Source organism: Saccopteryx leptura, chromosome 3 (genome assembly GCF_036850995.1).
Source record: "Saccopteryx leptura isolate mSacLep1 chromosome 3, mSacLep1_pri_phased_curated, whole genome shotgun sequence".
NCBI classification, from domain to species: domain Eukaryota; kingdom Metazoa; phylum Chordata; class Mammalia; order Chiroptera; family Emballonuridae; genus Saccopteryx; species Saccopteryx leptura.
Window position 1 is genome coordinate 228411483 of NC_089505.1, and position 17759 is coordinate 228429241.

Sequence of the window (17759 nt, forward strand, 5' to 3'; positions counted from 1 at the left end):
AAACATATGGTACACAAAATAGTATTTTTAAAAAGTATGCTTGAAACTTCCACCAACAACCTCACTCTGTCAATGAGTGCTTAGGCACTTCTAGTTTTCATTTGCAACATCCTTATTCTTCCTAGGATTCCACAACCATTCTCCAAATTCCTTCTCCATATAGCTATTACAAGGAACATTTTAAAAATCCCTTCACTGAGTGTTAAAATATCTCTCATTGCACATCTGGTTCTAATTTTATTGTAATTTACTTTTATATATATATATACTGTGGTAATACCAATGTCGATACAAAGAAATCAGCAGGGTGTATCATATACAGAACACAAGTGCTCAGAGGGAAAGAACAGACGACCATGATCAATATACCAACTTCCAGATATAGCTTTGTCTGTAGAACATATACCATTCTTACAGCAGGAAAGAACTTTGGCATTCAGTTCTTGAAAGGCTAACTGCATAGGGCGCTATGACAACCCACTATGCTCAACTTGGTTAGTGAAGAACCAACCAACTAGTGAGAGTCTGTGAGACTAATCTGTCTTATCAGCATATCTCAATGAGTAAGTCTACTTTTCCTTCATTAGTTGGTCACAAAAAAAAATGCAACTGAAAGTATATTTAGTAGGTTATGTCACTTCATTACAAAGAACAATCTCATTATTTAACATAAAACAAATGCCTAATTTAAGAAGACAGGATCATTTTTGTTAGAAGAGAAAAATGAAAGTGTTCACTATATGATTATTCTGTTCACATTCATTTTTAGGGAGATTTAAACTATCTTAAAAATATGTACCCACTACATATATATTGATCATTTACTATGTGCATAAAACTTGCCAGGTGAATTTGGGGTAGGTGGGAATAAACATATAAAAAATAATAGAACTTCCTCACCTGTTAAAGGGCATCTACAAAAAAGGCACAGCTAACATCATACTGGTGAAAGACTGGATACTTTCCCCCTAAGACCAGAAACAAGACAGGAATGTCCACTCTTGCCATTTCTGTTCAATATTTTATTGAAGGACCTAACCAAAGTAATCAGGCAAGAAAATGAAATGAAAGCCATCAAGATAGAATGGAAGAAGTAAAACTATCTCTATTTACCATATGACATGACCTCCTTATACACAGAAAATCCTAAGGAATCCACTAAAAAACTATCAAAAGTAATAAACAAGTTCAGGAACACCACAGGATACAAGTTCTAGATACAAAAACCAGTTGTTTTTCTATACACATTCAGTAAATAATACAAAAATAAAAAATTTTAAATTCCATTTATAACAGCAAAAATAAAATACTTAGGAATATATTTAATGAAAGAAGTACCGTATTTTTCACTCCATAAGATGCACCTGACCATAAGACACACCTAGGGTTTTAAGGAGGAAAATAAGAAAAAAAATATTCTGAACCAAATGGTGTGTTAAAATATTTAATAAAATATCGGCCCTGGCCGGTTGGCTCAGCGGTAGAGCGTCGGCCTGGCGTGCGGGGGACCTGGGTTCGATTCCCGGCCAGGGCACATAGGAGAAGCGCCCATTTGCTTCTCCACCCCTACCCCCTCCTTCCTCTCTGTCTCTCTTTTCCCCTCCCGCAGCCAAGGCTCCATTGGAGCAAAGATGGCCCGGGCGCTGGGGATGGCTCCTTGGCCTCTGCCCCAGGCGCTAGAGTGGCTCTGGTCGCGGCAGAGCATCGCCCCCTGGTGGGCAGAGCATCGCCCCTGGTGGGCGTGCCGGGTGGATCCCGGTCGGGCACATGCGGGAGTCTGTCTGACTGTCTCTCCCTGTTTCCAGCTTCAGAAAAAAAAATAAATAAATAAAATAAAATAAAATAAAATAAAATATCGTATTTTTCGCTCCATAAGATGCACGGGCATTTCCCACTCCACATTTTTGGGAAAAAAAAATGTCTTATGGAGTGAAAAATACGGTATAAAACCTATTCTCTGACAACTATAAAAAAATTAGATAAATAAATGGAAACATATCCCATGTTCATGGACTAAAGACTTAATATCATCACTCTCCAAACTGATCCACAGATTCAAAACAATCCCTATCAAAATCCCAGTTGATTTCTTTATAGAACTGATCTTAAAATTTACACAAAAACTCAAGGGATCTAAAATAACCAAAATAATTTTGAAAAAGAATAAAGTTGGAAGACCCACACTTCTCAATTTCAAAGCTTACTAAAAGCTACAGTTGTCAAGACAGTGTGTTTCTGGCATAAAGATATGAATTAATAAAATAGCTTGAGAGTCTAGAAATAAACACATTTATGACCAACTGATTTTCTTTAACAGCATTACTGAGATATCTTTAACATATAAAAATTATATAGCCTGACCAGGTGGTGGCACAGTGGATAGAGTGTCAAACTGGGACACAGAGGACCCAGGTTCTAAACCCTGAGGTCACTGGCTCGAGCGTGGGCTCATCTGGCTCGAGCACGGGCTCACCAGCTTGAAGTGCAGGATCGCTGGCTTGAGTGTGGGATTGTAGACATGACCCCATGATTGCTGACTTGAGTCCAAAGGTTGCTAGCTTGAAGCCCAAGGTCTCTGGCTTGAGCCCAAGGTTGCTGACTTGAGCAAGGATCATTCGCTCTGCTGCGGCCCCCCAGTCAAGGCACATATGAGAAAGCAATCAATGAACAACTAAGGAGCCGCAACAAAGAATTGATGCTCCTCATCTCTCTCCTTACTGTCTGTCCCTCTCTGTCTCTGTTGCAAAAAAAAAAACCCCAAACCACCATATATATTATATATATAAAAAATGGTACTGTGGAAGGATCATCACAGTCAAGCTCATTAATGTCTCTACATAGTTACTATTGTGTATATGTGTGTATTTGTGGATACAGAATACAATATTGTTAACTATGGTCACCAAGCTGTGTGCAACAGAACTTACCCATTGCTAAAACACTGATCTTGCATAATGATTAACTTTGTATCCTTTGACCTCATTCCACATGCAAAAATTAAATCAAAATGGATCAAAGATTTAAATGTAAAAGATAAAACTCAGAAGAAAACAGTTTTAAATCTTTGTGATCTTGAATTAGGCAATAGGTTTCCTAGATATGACACCAAAAGCACAATGTAAGGGAAAAAACAAGCTGGACATCATCAAAAGTAAAAACTTTATGCTTCAAAGCATACCAGTAAGAAAGTAAAAAGACAACCCACAAAATGGGAGAAAATTTCTGCAAACCATCCATCTGATAAGGAACTTGTATACAAAATATACAATGAACTATTAAAACAATAAAAGATATCTTGCCAAAGTTAAAAATTTGCAAAGGATCTGAATAGACATTTCTCCTAAGTATATATACAAACAGCCAATAAGCACAAGAAATGATGGTCAACATCATTAGCCATCCGAGAGATGCAAATCAAAACCACATGAGATATCACTTCACACCTAGAAGGATGACTATAATAAAAAAAAGAGTTAATAACTAGGTGTTGACTATGTAAGAAACTACAGCAATAAAACATTTATACCTTGTCTTATGAATTGGCAACTGTGGAAATAATCGACTGTGGAAATAATCTGCTTTCTGATAACTAGAGCAAGAATACCTGTGCGCTATTATCAAGAGGTACGGTAGTTTAACTTTATTCCTTCTTCACTGAGGTACTCTTCTATTTCATATCTTGTCAGTTACATATATTTCTGAATGGCTTTCATAAACAAGTAAACTATCATTAGAAGGAAGAATAATTCAGAATTTATAAAAAATTCATCTTATTTTCAATAAATTTAGAGCCTTGTGTATGCTATTGGGGACATAGTTTTAGAACATTTTGCCTTCTTCACACACACATAAAATTCTAAATAATAATCCACTAAAATTTTGTTGAATACGTACCAAAATCTACCCTTGTTAATATGCACTGCATTGGGTGGTCAGTTGTATGTCTTGTTGTTGTTGCACCACTTTCATAACAAGACGCACAAAGATCGTAATCGTAGCAAATTAAACACTTATATCTGCGACCTCGAAAATTTCCTTTTAAACATGCATCACAGCTGACACCTATTAAAAAAAAAGAAATATCATTAATTAACAGCTGTAAAAGGCTACTCTCTTTTTCACATTTATAAATTTTTAAGGTGCTCATTTAACCCCATATTTCATTTACAATGATACAGGCATATCCAACAATATGGTGAATTTGTTACCCTGATTTACATGGAATGAAAATAACTTAAAATATTTGAGAAAATGTTAAACCAAACTCACAGATACAATAAGAGATGGGTGGTTACCAGAGGAGGAAAGAGGTGAGGTGGAGAGGCAAATGGGTAAAGGGGATCAAATGTGTGGAAACTAGACTTTTGGTGATGAGCACACCATAGTGAATACAGACATCAAAATATGTTGCACACCTAAAACAAAATGTTATAAACCAATGTTACCTCAATTAAAAAATATGACTTGAGCTAGCAAGAGGGTAAAACCAAGTAACTGGAATCACTAAAGCAGGTAAAAATCTGAGGTGGGCAGGTATTTGCCAAAGCAGGTAAAAATCTGAGCTAATATTTCATAGCATTGTAAAACAAAGAATAGGAAGCAAAGGCCAAAGTCTGCTAAAGCTGGAATGTCTTAACAGGCAATTCCTCATAAAGCTGAGACCCTAATATAGCAGGTCCTAGAATAATGCCATTTTATTATAATGTTAATGAAGAAAAATAAATTGATTCCGGGCCAGGGCTACTATCAGTGTGGAGTTGACATGTTCTCCCTGTCTGTGTGGGTTTTCTCTGGGGACTCCAGTTTCCTCCCACATCCCAAAGATGAGGCAAACTGATGTCTACAATGCCCCAGTCTGAGTGTGGGTGTGAGTGGCCTTGCAATGGCAGTGGGTCCTGTCCAGGATTGGGACCAACCTAGCACCTGAGCTGCCAGGGGAGACTCCAGCCACCCACCAAACTGAATTGAAATTGGCAGGTTGGAAGAGATGGCCTTACTCGTTTTTATTCATCTTTCTTAAATGTATGTATAGCTCCCATTTATTTCAATGCTTAATATTAGAAGTATTTTGGTCTTTATTTAGAAATTTGGTGATGTTTCTGTGATCAAAACTATCCCATAGGAGCTTAAACTCCTGTTTTTATTAATTTGCCTTTGATTAGGCCATTTGCCTTGGAATCTGCAGCTTCCAAGAACCTAGTGACAATGTTAAGTGAGGACTTAATGTGTGCCCTTAGTGTATGAGTTAGAAATTCTCCCTAGAGGCCCTGGATGGTTGGCTCAGTGGTAGAGTGTTGGCCTGGTGTGCAGGAGTCCCAGGTTTGATTCCCGGCCAGGGCACACAGGCGAAGCGCCCATCTGCTTCTCCACCCCCTCCCCCTCTCCTTCCTCTCTGTCTCTCTCTTCCCCTCCCGCAGCCAAGGCTCCATTGGAGCAAAGTTGGCCCGGGCGCTGGGGGTGGCTCTATGGCCTCTGCCTCAGGCGCTAGAATGGTTCTGGTCGCAACAGAGCGATGCCCCAGATGGGCAGAGCATCGCCCCCTGGTGGGCATGCCAGTGGATCCCAGTCAGGCACATGCGGGAGTCTGTCTGACTACCTCCCCATTTCCAATTTCAGAAAAATACAAAAAAAAAAAAAAAAAAAAAAAAGAAAGAAAGAAATTCTCCCGAGAGGAGTATGAAACTTGCTTTATTGAATTCCCCCCAACCTCTCAGCACAAAACAGCAACAAAAACACCCTAATAAGTCAAAATTACAAACCAGACTGGCCATCTTACAAGTGGAGAGCCCAAATTAGCCCAAATGATTCCCAGGTCAAGAATTTAGTTTAAATACAAAAAACAAAGCACTACTAAAAAGAAGTAGCAGAAATAGACAGCAGAATCAAATTCCCAGGGTTTATAAAAAGTGAATATCAAATGATACTTAATAGGTTAAAAGAAATTTAAAAAGCTTGAAAAATTCAAGAGACAGACAGTAGTGATGGTTGCATAACAATGTGAATATACTTAATGCCACTAAATTATACATGCAAAAAGGGTAAAATAATACACTTTGTTAAGTATATAAATTATGTCATTAAGTATTTTTTAAAAGCACCTATGAATAAATATATCGAAATTTTTGATTGGCTAGGGAAGAGTTTAAAGAAACTTTATGAAAGCAAATTGGTAAAAATATACTCAAAGACATGGGAAGACTTTAAAAATAAAACTATTAGGCTCACAAATTAGAAATTTCAACTAATAAAATATCAATTCTCCCCAAATTGATCTGAGGATTCAACACAATTCTAATCAAAATCAAAATGATTTTTTGTGGCACACAGTGAGCTGACTCTAATTTTTGTGCAAGTTGCAAAGGGTGAAGAATAGCTGATGTATTCCTGAAGAAAAACAAGATGGAGAGATTTGCTTAACATATCGAGCACAGTTGTAAATCTACAGCAATTAAGACAGAATGGTATTGCCTGACCAGGCAGTGGTGACGTGAATAGAGAGTTGGACTAGAATGCTGAGGACCCAGGTTCAAAACCCCAAGGTCACTGGTTTGAGCGTGGGCTTACTCACTCTGTTGTAGCCCCTCAGTCAAGGCACATAAGAGAAAGCAATCAATGAACAACTAAGGAGCTGCAACAAAGAATTGTTGCTTCTCATCTCTCTCCCTATCTGTCTGTCTGTCCCTAACTGTCCCTCTGTCTCTCTGTGTCTGTCAAAAAAGAAAATAAAAGACAGAATGGTATTGGCATGGAAATAAAGTGATCTATGGAATAGAATAGAAAGCCCAGAAACAGAAGCACACATGATGAAATCTGTTACATGACAGCAAGGCCATTAGAGACTAATGCGGAAAGGAGGGAATAGACAACAAATAGGACAGCTGATGATTCATCTGTGGGAAAAATAAAATTGGATTTCTTCTACAGAATCCGCCCCCATTATACACAAAACAACTTCAGATGGTTTCAAGACAAATGCGAAAGGAAAACAAAAAATAAGTCCCTGGAAGATGATATAGAGGAATATTTTTATGAGCCCAGAGTAGGAAACAATTTCTTAAAACACACATACATATGGTCCAAACCAATTCAACCACATCAGTATAAGATTTTTCTTCAAATTTTTTTTTTAAGATTTTATTTACGGATTGATTTTTAGAGAAAGGAGAAAGAGAAAGGCAGTAGAGGAGGAACGGGAAGCATCAACTCATAGTTGTTGTTTCTCGTATATGCCGTGAACGGGCAAGCCCTGGGTTTCGAACTGGTGACCTCCAGCATTCCAGGTCCAAGGTCAGGCTCTTCACCTTTCAATACAAGGCCCAGAAACTGGGGGTATTTGCAACATACACGACAGACAAAGGTTTGGTATTCCGAATGTATTAAGAACTCTCAGATATCAATAAGAAAATGACCAACTTTCAATAGAAAAATGGGCAAAGACTTTAACGGGGACTACAAAGAACAAACGCAAATAATATATAAAAAGATGCTCAATCTCATAAGTCATCAAAGAAATGCAAGTAAAACTATCATGAACTATCATTTATCTGTACTAATTATTAATGAAGACAAGGAGCAACAGAAACACTTCTATTATGCTGGTGGGGAGGGAAGCACACATCATCAGTACAACCACTTGGAAAACTTTGTTTACATTCTGGTCAAGTTAAACATGTGCAATTTCTACAACCTTGAAATTTCACTCTTAAATCCATTCCTTGGGGAGCCTGACCTGTGGTTGTGCAGTAGGTAAAGCACTGACCTGGAGCAATGAGGTCCAGTGCTCCACATAAAATGTTAGTTATAAAGCATAACTTAGTTTTTAGAAGATAAGTGCTTTGGAGGGAAATGAAACAGAAAAGGATACACTGTGGGCAAAGAAAGCTTCACTGACAAGATTCTTGAGCAAAAAAATGAAATACTTCAAAATTTGCTTATTCAAAACAGTTTCCAAGAATGACAATGCTTTAAGAATAAAACGGAAAATATTAAAAAGGGGTAAATATCTACTTTGATTCACAAACAGAAATTTAATTTAAGTGGGGACAATAATTTTGCCAAGCAAATGTAGTGAGAACTGCTAAAAAGGTGCCAGGCCTGACCAGGTGGTGGTGTAGTGGATATAGTGTCAGAGGGAACACAGAGGACCCCAACGTCGCTGGCTTGAGCACGGGCTCATCTGGTTTGATTGAGCACAGCTCACCAGCTTGAACCCAAGGTTGCTGGCTTGAGCAAGGGGTTACTCGGTCTGCTGTAGCCCTCCAATCAAGGCACATATGAAAAAGCAATTAATGAACAACTAAGGCGCCACAATGAAGAGTTGATGCTTTTCATCTCTCTCCCTTCCTGTCTGTCCTTCTCTGTGTCTATTTCTGACATAGACTCTCTCTCTCTCTCTCTCTCTCTCTCTCTCTCTCGTGCCAGGAAGACAAACCTGGCCCTGAACACCAACTCCTCAGGGTGTCCCATCTGCTAGTACTCTGTAGGCCTGACTTTTTGTGGTGGGAATGTCTACTGACAAGAATAAATGTACAAAGCTTAAGGCAACTGTGGAAGGTGATATGGCCAAACTACACCCTTTTTAGTAGAAAGATGCAGATGGTGCTTATCCCTTGATCTCCTAAGGAGTGAAGATGAAGGAACGTGTCAGGCTTCACGTACAACCCAAATGGAAATAGTTTTTTAAATGAACTATTTTTCATGGAATCATTTCTGTAAAGCCAGAAGCCAGGGCCACCATCACAGCAGCCAGGCTTATGCAGGTTCGCATTAGATTCGGACAGTCGGTAAAGAAACAATGGAGCCAAAAACTGATGAACCATCATTTTTAATCCTAGCTTGCACCCGGCGGGCAAGTAAAAACACACAATGGGCTCCAAAACCCACTCACATTCAGTGCTCACAAAGCTACTGATTTATCCAAGTTTCCTAGAATCAAAGGTTTCTAGCTCACCAGACTTATTCACCTCTGTTCCCCATCTCCTTCCTTCACTCTGCACAAACTGGCTTCTCACTTAACACTCCGCCATCTTGGCTGCTTTCCCCTGGCCTCCTCCACGTGGGCTTTCTCTGCTCTCTCTCCTCTCTTCTCTAATGATAATCTCAGGAACCAAGAGCGCAAGCTCCCGTTCTGCCCCCATTTTATAGTGTAGAAATCAAAACCTTTAATCCAATATACAAAATAGGGAAGTCTCTAATACAAAGTCACTTATCAGAGACATGATGGGATTACACCACCCCACATCAAAAAGGGTGGGAAAGGCATAATCCCAAAACCAAGCCCCAGGCTACAAGGATTCTGCCTGCCCACAGCCCGCCCCCAACACACATTAATATCACCTGGGTGACGGCTTCCACGTGGGCAGCACCATCTTTAACAAAGTGAGCATAATACATTTTATCCGCCCAACAATTTCTAACTTCTGAACACTGAAATATACTTAACAATATTTATGATTCAAGGTCATTATTTCAAACACAAATATATATTTCAATAACACCATTAAAACATGTTAGATAATTAAGTTCTCAGCAGAGTTTCTAAAAATTTAAGAGTCACTTTATAATAACCTATGGTGTTGTAAGGTACCAAAAAGCTGCAAATTAATATTGATATTCTAGGAAGAAAAGGTCAGGCTTTCCTGTCCTTTCCTTGGAAAATGGAGGGAAAGGAATGTAGAAGTCTCCTGACTTACAAGGACGACTAGGGTCATTTGGTCTTACATACTCTAAAAGGATTAAGGTTAACTAAGAAACTTCTTCCCTTTCAATAGGAGGCAGAATTTACATGCCACCTTGCATTGATTGTAGTTCCTCCCTTTCCTGGAATCTTGAGAGTAAAATACCTCTAGGCTAGTGAGGGAAGAGGAACCCTGAAAGATTTGATTGTGTTATCTTGAAAGTCTTAATGTTTCTGTGTATCCCCTAGACAAATGTTATAATCTTGTTAATGATTGTACCATAATGTCATGCTCTCCCTGGCCTGCGCGTGATCAAGGGTATATAAGCAGCCCCGGAACTATTTTGGGGGCTGCACGATTTGGGCCTGCAGATGACCCATGTCAGCCATATGCAGCCGGCATATTAAAATTTCCTTCTTTAATAAAACTCTTCAAAATTTATCTGGACTGGGTGTCTCTACGTGGACTCGATGAAATGAGGTACGGTGCCTTTCAGAATCTGGGGTGCAGTACTTCATAACATTTGGGGGCTCGTCTGGAATCAAGTGTTTTGTGTCATCAGATAGAGACACCCCGAATCAGATGGACTCTCCGCTGAGCTGCCTAGCCCTGCTTGAATCTCGAGGAGAGATGCACCACCTGAGACTTTTCAGGGCTCCCAGTCTTCCTGTGGGTCCAGACAGTTCTCCGGTAGATGCCACCAGTTCCCAAATTTGACAATTTGTACTATTCGGCAGAGAACTTGAGGAGGTCGGTAAAGCAACTCTTTTTGCTTTACTGAATTTTCTAGCTTTCCTCTGAACTCTTGCTTTCGCTTCTTTATGTTTTGGGGTATGGCAAAATAGATCAGACGTGTTTGGTATGTTCGCAGTATGCTCTCCAAGACCGAGACGTCGGTGGAGAATTTCTAGGTCCTCGGATTCTAGAGGATATCTGCTCATACCCTGGAGGGACATTAGTGAGGACCGAAGGGACCAGGTCCACCAGTTCTGCCTCGGGCCTTCAGAGATGTCAGGTTCTGGGGACTTCGTTTGTGCTCTAGGGAGGCATAGTGGAGATTGAGTCCGTCCAGGATTAGTCAGTCTTGCATCGCACTGAATCAATGGAGACTGAACTAACCTGGATTAATCTTGCCTTGGGCTTCCCGAGACTTCTCTGTGGTTGTCAAGATCTCAGTCTTTGTTTTAATGTTTCTGTCTAAAACCCCTGGTTAAGAAATCTCTGGGGCTGCGACCTGTGTGCACCTGAGAGGCTCGAGTGATCGGTGTGTGAGTGGGAATCTCTGGTGCCTAGCTGAAGTTCCAGGAACACGGCTAGGAGAACACCTGACTAGCCCCTGAAAGTGGAACCCCTTCCTTTGTCTATTGAGCTGTGGGAGTAAATAATTTTTGTCTCTGTTTGTCAGAAAAATATCTCGTGTAATTTTAATTGGAATAAGTAGAGCACGCTCATTTAAATTTTTTTATTTATAATTTGTGTATGTGAAGTCTTTGTTTAATGTGTAACTGTGTCTGTTTCTAAGGCCAGAACTGAATGTTTGCATGCAAAATTAGAAATTTCTGGGCAAAAGTAAAAGAAAATTTGTAAAACAAGCTCGAAAAATATAAAAATCTCTTTTCTTGAATTCAAAGACCTCTAGCTTCAGAGCACTTTACCTGACTTCTCCCCTGAAGAAATTGTTCTCTTCAGTTGGCTCCTACTTCTTGTCTTGTGTCGTCTATAGTCAAATACTCTTTATTCCGGGTGCTAGTTAATTGTCTGTCTTATTTTTTTTGCTTTTTATTAGTGTGCCAATTCCTGCCTTCTCTCTGGACAATTTAAAGTGTTTCCCCAGCCTCTGGGGCAAAGGGCTGACAAGCAGTTTGGGTGAGAAAAGAGTGGAAAGCAGGGCTGGGATGAGTTGTATGCAGAACAGCGGGGGAAGGGCGTTAGAGTAAATTGGCAAGAACAACTAAAGGTGAAGTGACTAGAGAAAGTATAGAATAGAAACTAGTCTCAGTTTTACCTATTTGGAAAATACAGGTGAGGAATAGCATTAAAGATTAGAACCTTGCTTTAGAAAAACCTTAGAAAAGGAAAAAGAACAAGATTAGAAAGGATTTAGAAATTAACAAACCACGGGTGTGGACCTTGCTGGTTATCAGTTCTTTGAAATGAATTGCAAGTGATGGGATCATAAATAATAGGATTATAGGAAATGGGATTATCAGGATAATCCAGAATGAGTAATGGAATCATAAGTAACAGGATTATAGGGGGAGACAGGCCCTCCAGTTGCCTCTCCCCTTCCCCTCCCTAGGACATAGGTGTTGCATGAACCTTCCATGGATTGGGATTAATGTCTTATTGCCCTCCACTGATGTGTAGGAAGTTATAGAAGGGAATTACGAGAAATTAGAAACCTCATATAGGCTAAAGCAACTCACCGTTAGGAAGGTAAATTTGTAAAATTTATATATTTTAATTTGCTGCTTTTGTTGAAAGAAGTAAAGCTAAACAGCTGCCGGGGAGGGGTGAAAGTTGTCTTAGTTCTTGGAAATGCTGGGTTGTACAAGAACGGACAGGCCCACTGGATGCCTCTGCCTCTTCCCCCTTCCTTAAGAACCCAGGTCGGCAAAATGCTGCTTGCAAACAGCTCGTGGACCACATGGGACCTTTTTGGGTGTAGCTCCCCAACGAGGTGCCATATGTGGGTGCTGCCTTGGTAGGAAGTGTACCTACCTCTATAGTTTAGGTTTAGAATTTGGCTCTCAAAAGAAATTTCAGTTATTGTACTGTTAATAATTGGCTATACTGACTAATAAGTTTTCTGACCACTGGGTTAGGAGTAGTGACTTTACTGTCCCCACTGATGTGTACAAAATATTTTCCATGTTAAAAATGTATATGTTATTTCAAAGGCCTTTTCTTAATTCTTTTTATCTGCTATTTCATAGCTCTGTGATGTTAAAATCTTGGTTTGAATATTTAGAAAACGTAATAATTGTTGATAAGTGTCTTTTTATGTAATGTTTAGTTTATTATCATTTTGAAACAGTATTGTTAAAATTTCTTTTGAATGCTAATGTACTAAGTTATTCAACATCAGAGAGACTCTGGAATTCTAAAGGAGACACCAAACCTGTTCCTCCTGCAAGCTTTTACCCCCTTTTATTTGATCCAGCTAATAACAATGCTTTTGCCTTTTTCCAAAAGTTATATAAACAGAAAAGGACCCTCAAGCCCCTCAGTGAGATCTTCTGAGCATGGCTTTTAAGGTCTATAATGATCAAGAAAGGATAGTAACAGAAAAGGCAAATAGAGCCCAAAAGAGATCAGGAAAATATCAGCTCTTGGCATATGCCCTTGGAGGCTCCAGTGCCCCGAAGGGGCTTCATAGGATTCCATCAGGGACCTGCTTCAAGAATGTAAAGAAAGGTCATTAAGTAAAAGCCTGCAGGGCTTCTCAGCCCCCACCAGGGACATGCCTTTGCTGTGAGAAAAAAGGGACACGAGAAGGTAAGCTGCCCCCTTGCTCTGCGGAGAGAGGGTTCAGTCTCTTCCAGCCCTAACCCAGCTACCTGTGACCTGAGCTTGCCTAGCCTGCTGACACTCGCCACTGAAGGATAAAAAGGTGCCCAGGGCCGTTAGTCCTATCCCATGTCACCATAGATGAGCCTAGGGAATTTCTTCCAAATAGCAGGTAAACTGATCTCATTTCTTGTGCAAACAAGGGCCATTTACTATGCCTTATCTGAATATTTGAGTTTTATTTATCCCTCGAAGATCTCCACTGTGGGTATGACAGTCTCATCTCTGTTGGTTTATTTAATGTATAGTGTCTCCTTTATTCCTCTTGTCTCAATTCCCCATGCCTATTTTTGGCTGGAATCTGCTTCTAATTCCAGTTAAAAGCAGTGTCATTAGGACTTAGACTTTAGCTACAGAGTGTGGAATGTGACCACAACTCCAGTGCCTTATAGACTTTTCCTGCATATGACTCCTACTCTTTGGGACATTTTTCAAACTAAAATAAGATCGAATTACATTTGCAAATAATATAGAGCAATAATGGTGTCAACATAGACTTAGTGAAATTACGTTAACATGTTAAGAACATTTGAAACTGTAAGAATTTTATTTTGAATCCTGTTGTATTAGTTAGAACTCTGTTTTGTTTAATAATCTAATAGGCTTTAGTCACTTTATTGTATTAGGACACTTGTTATAACATTTATTAACACTAGCTATTTGAATTTTATTGTTAATTTAAATTTTTCCAGTCTGCCTCAAAATCGAAACATAGTAATTCAAATGAATAGATGCCACCCAAAATCAGTGGGGTCTTGGAACCTTTATTGCAAAAGGTTTATTCGAAACCAATTAGAAAAAGATTTTGCAAACAGGTAAAGGATAATTAGAAAAGCCAAACTTAGAATTTATTACAGAAGGCATAATATCTGAGTATTATGTCCAAGTGAATACTAAACAAAATAAGGGAATTATAGAAACAGGGAAAAAGGAGTTTTCCCAGGTAAACATTTAGAAATAGACTTTAATAAAATAATTGACAAATAGGTAGAAGCTTTCCCTACTAGAAGTGGGGCCACAGTGACAGTTGTTAGAAAGTTGCTATAAAGAATTCTTTCCAGGTTTAGCTGGCCCATTCTAATGATAGGCCTGCATTAGAGTCCAAAGTCTCACAGCTAGTAAGAAAGGAACCCAATATTAATTAGAAGCTATTTTGAAATTACATTATGCCTACAAGCCCCAAAAAGTTCAGGACAAATAGAATGCATGAATCAAATCGTAAAGGAAACGTAACCATCCCTTCCTTAAGTACTTGCAGGATTTATAGGTTACACAGCAGACTGTTCAAAAGACTCCTAGAGGTACTTCCAACATTGCCAGAAGATCCAGTACATCACCGTGATCCTGACTACCCTACTACCAAGGTGGATAGCATGCCTTACTCGAACCGGAAGCTGGTTGGTCTATGTATGGCTAAAGAATGAAGAAACTCACTAAGGACTCCTTTTTAATCAGACTTTGGGAAAAAGGAAAACTAGGGTAAAACAAAAGTCAACTTAATTGTCACTAAAGGTTATAAAGGTTTTAAAATTAAGAGTTCTAACTAAAAGTAAATTGTTATAAAAGCCAATTATTTCTAGGTAAGTTGCAAAAGGTTTGTGCAGTTTATAAGAAATTGATCAGTAATATTTGTTTCTTTAGTGACTGTATTGCTATTAATGCTGTCTGTTAAATATCTGTTACATGTTATAAGTTAACATCCCTACACAACAACCTCATGCTTTTCAGTAAATTAAGTCAAAGATTTCACTTAGGACATAAAGCCAGTGGGGAATGTTGTAAGGTACCAAAAAACTACAAATAAATATTGGTATTCTAGGAAGAAAAGGTCAGGCTTTCCTGTCCTTTCCTTGGAAAATGGAGGAAAAGGAATGTAGAAGTCTCCTGACTTACAAGGACGACTAGGGTCATTTGGTCTTAAATTCTCTGAAAGGATTAAGGTTAACTGAGAAACTTCTTCTCTTTCAATAGGAGGCAGAATTTACATAAAACTTTGGATTGATTGTAGTTCCTCCCTTTCCTGGAATCTTGAGAGTAAAATACCTCTAGGCTAGTGAGGAAAGAGGAACCCTGAAAGATTTGTAAACGTCTTTGATTGTGTTATCGTGAAAGTCTTAATGTTTCTGTGTATCCCCTAGACAAATGTTATAATCTTGTTAATGATTGTGCCATAATGTCATGCTCTCCCTGGCCTGCGAGTGATCAAGGGTATATAAGCAGCCCCGGAACTATTTTGGGGGCTGCACGATTTGGGCCTGCAGATGCTCCATGTGTCAGCCATATGCGGCTGGCATATTAAAATTTCCTCCTTTAATAAAACTCTAAAACTCTTCAATTCTGTCCCAATTAAGGACAAATATCCATGAAGAAATGGAGAAGCTACTGCTGGTGTGGGTGAAAGAGAAAGAGCTGGCAGGAGATACAGTGACGAAGACTGTAATACGCGAAAAGGCCCGTATTATTTACAGCGACTTGAAGAAGAAAGAACCATCAACCTCAAAAGAGGCAGAAGAAGATATGTTTAAGGCAAGTCACGGCTGGTTTGAAAATTTCAAGAAGAGATCTGGCATCCACTCGGTGGTGAGGCATGGTGAAGCTGCGAGGGCTGACGTTAAGGCAGCTGAGGAGTACATCGCATGTTTTGCTGCGCTTATCGCAAAGGAAGGCTACATCCCCCAACAAGTGTTCAACTGTGACAAAACAGGATTGTTTTGGAAGAAAATGCCCTGGAAGACTTTCATCAACGCAGAGAAGAAGAAGCTGCCAGGCCATAAACCCAGGAAGGACCGTCTGACCCTTGCATTGTGTGTAAATGCTAGCGGTGACTGTAAAGTAAAGCCACTGCTAGTGTGTTATTCCGAAAATCCTCGAGCCTTTAAGACTCACAAGATTCTTTTTTTTTTTTTAACAGACAAAAAGAGAGTCAGAGAATAGATAGGGACAGACAGGAACAGAGAGAGATGAGAGGCATCAATCATTAGTTTTTCACTGTGACACCTTAGTTGTTCATTGATTACTTTCTCATAAGTGCTTGACCGTGGGGCTACAGGAGACCGAGTAATCCCTTGCTCGAGCCAGCGACTTTGGGTCCAAGCTGGTGAGCTTTGCTCAAACCAGATGAGCCCGCGCTCAAGCTGGTGACCTTGGGGTCTTGAACCTGGGCCCTCCGTATCCCAGTCTGATGCTCTATCCACTGCGCCACCACCTGGTCAGGCACGACTCACAAGATTCTTAAAGAAAAACTGCAGGTTATGTGGTGCGCCAATGCTAGGGCATGGGTTATGCGGCAGTTTTTTATTGAATGGGTAAATCTCGTCTTTGGTCCTGCAGTGAAGTAATATCTTCAAGAAAATAAACTCCCGATGAAAGCATTACTAATCCTTGAAAATGCTCCAGCCCACCCACCTGGTCTTGAAGATGACATTCTCAATGAGTTCGAATTCGTGAAAAGTCCTCTACCTCCCACCCAACACGATGTCAATCTTGCAACCTATGGATTAGCAGGTCATTTCCAACTTTAAAAAGCTTTATAAAGCAGTTGTTCTGCAGCTGCTTTGAGGTGACTGAGAATACAATTCTAACCCTTTGAGAATTTTGGAAAGCTAACTACAACAATGTGATATGTTTACGCATTATTGACTTGGCATGGCAAGAGGTTACAAGAAGAACCTTGAACTCGGCATGGAAAAAGTTATGGCCTGATATTGCAGACAGGAACTTTGAAGGATTTGAACCAGACATCCGAGACCTAGGTAGAAGTGTTGGAGGAGATTGTGTTCCTCGGAAAGTCTATGGGTCTGGAGGTAGATGAGGGTGATGTAAATGAGTTCGTCGAGGAACATGAGGAGGAACTCTCAACTGATGAGTTGAAGGAGCTACAGATGATGCAACATACAGAGCTTCTGCAAGAGATTAGTAGTGAGGAGGAGGTCGAGTCAGAGGAAGTGATTTCTACAAATGAAATTAAATACATGCTGAAAAAGTGGAAGAAGCTTTCAAGTTTCACTGAAAAGAAACACCCAGAAAAAGTTTCAACTGGTCGTGCTTCAGCACTTTTTAATGACACTTGTTTGTCACATTGCCGTAACATTTTTAAAGGCAGGCAAAAGCAAACCTCTTTGGATAGATTTTTATTCAAAAGTCCTGCAAGTGAAAGTGCCGAAAGTGCAGCCCAAAAGGCAAAAACAGGTGATGATTAAATGAAAAATACATAATGTTAAAGTTAAGTTTAAAGCTAAGAAAGTGCATTTTTTTTTTACAATTAAGTTTCTGTGGTTTCATTTTAAGTAGAGAAAGTGCAGTTCTAGTTTTGTTTAAAGTAAAGAAAATGCAGTTTTAGTTTACATTTAGTGTTAAGAAAGTGCAGTTTTAGTTTACGTGTCTATAGTGCCTGCATCCCTTCCTCCCTCCCTCCTCCTCCGCCATTCACCTCTGTTAGCCACACTCATCTGTCTCCAAGGTAAGAATACAGTACTGTACTAAATAATACTTTTTTCTTTTATTTCATATATT

General features: G+C 39.5%; 1 protein-coding gene across 1 annotated transcript in view; it reads right to left on the bottom strand.

Annotated features, from left to right (window-relative positions):
• KCMF1 (potassium channel modulatory factor 1) overlaps nucleotides 1-17759 on the bottom strand; it is a 90342-nt gene that overhangs the window by 31523 nt on the left and 41060 nt on the right. The window contains exon 2 of the mRNA XM_066377850.1: nucleotides 3895-4062. Coding sequence (XP_066233947.1) covers nucleotides 3895-4062 — 168 coding nt within the window. The remainder of the gene's footprint in view (nucleotides 1-3894; nucleotides 4063-17759) is intronic.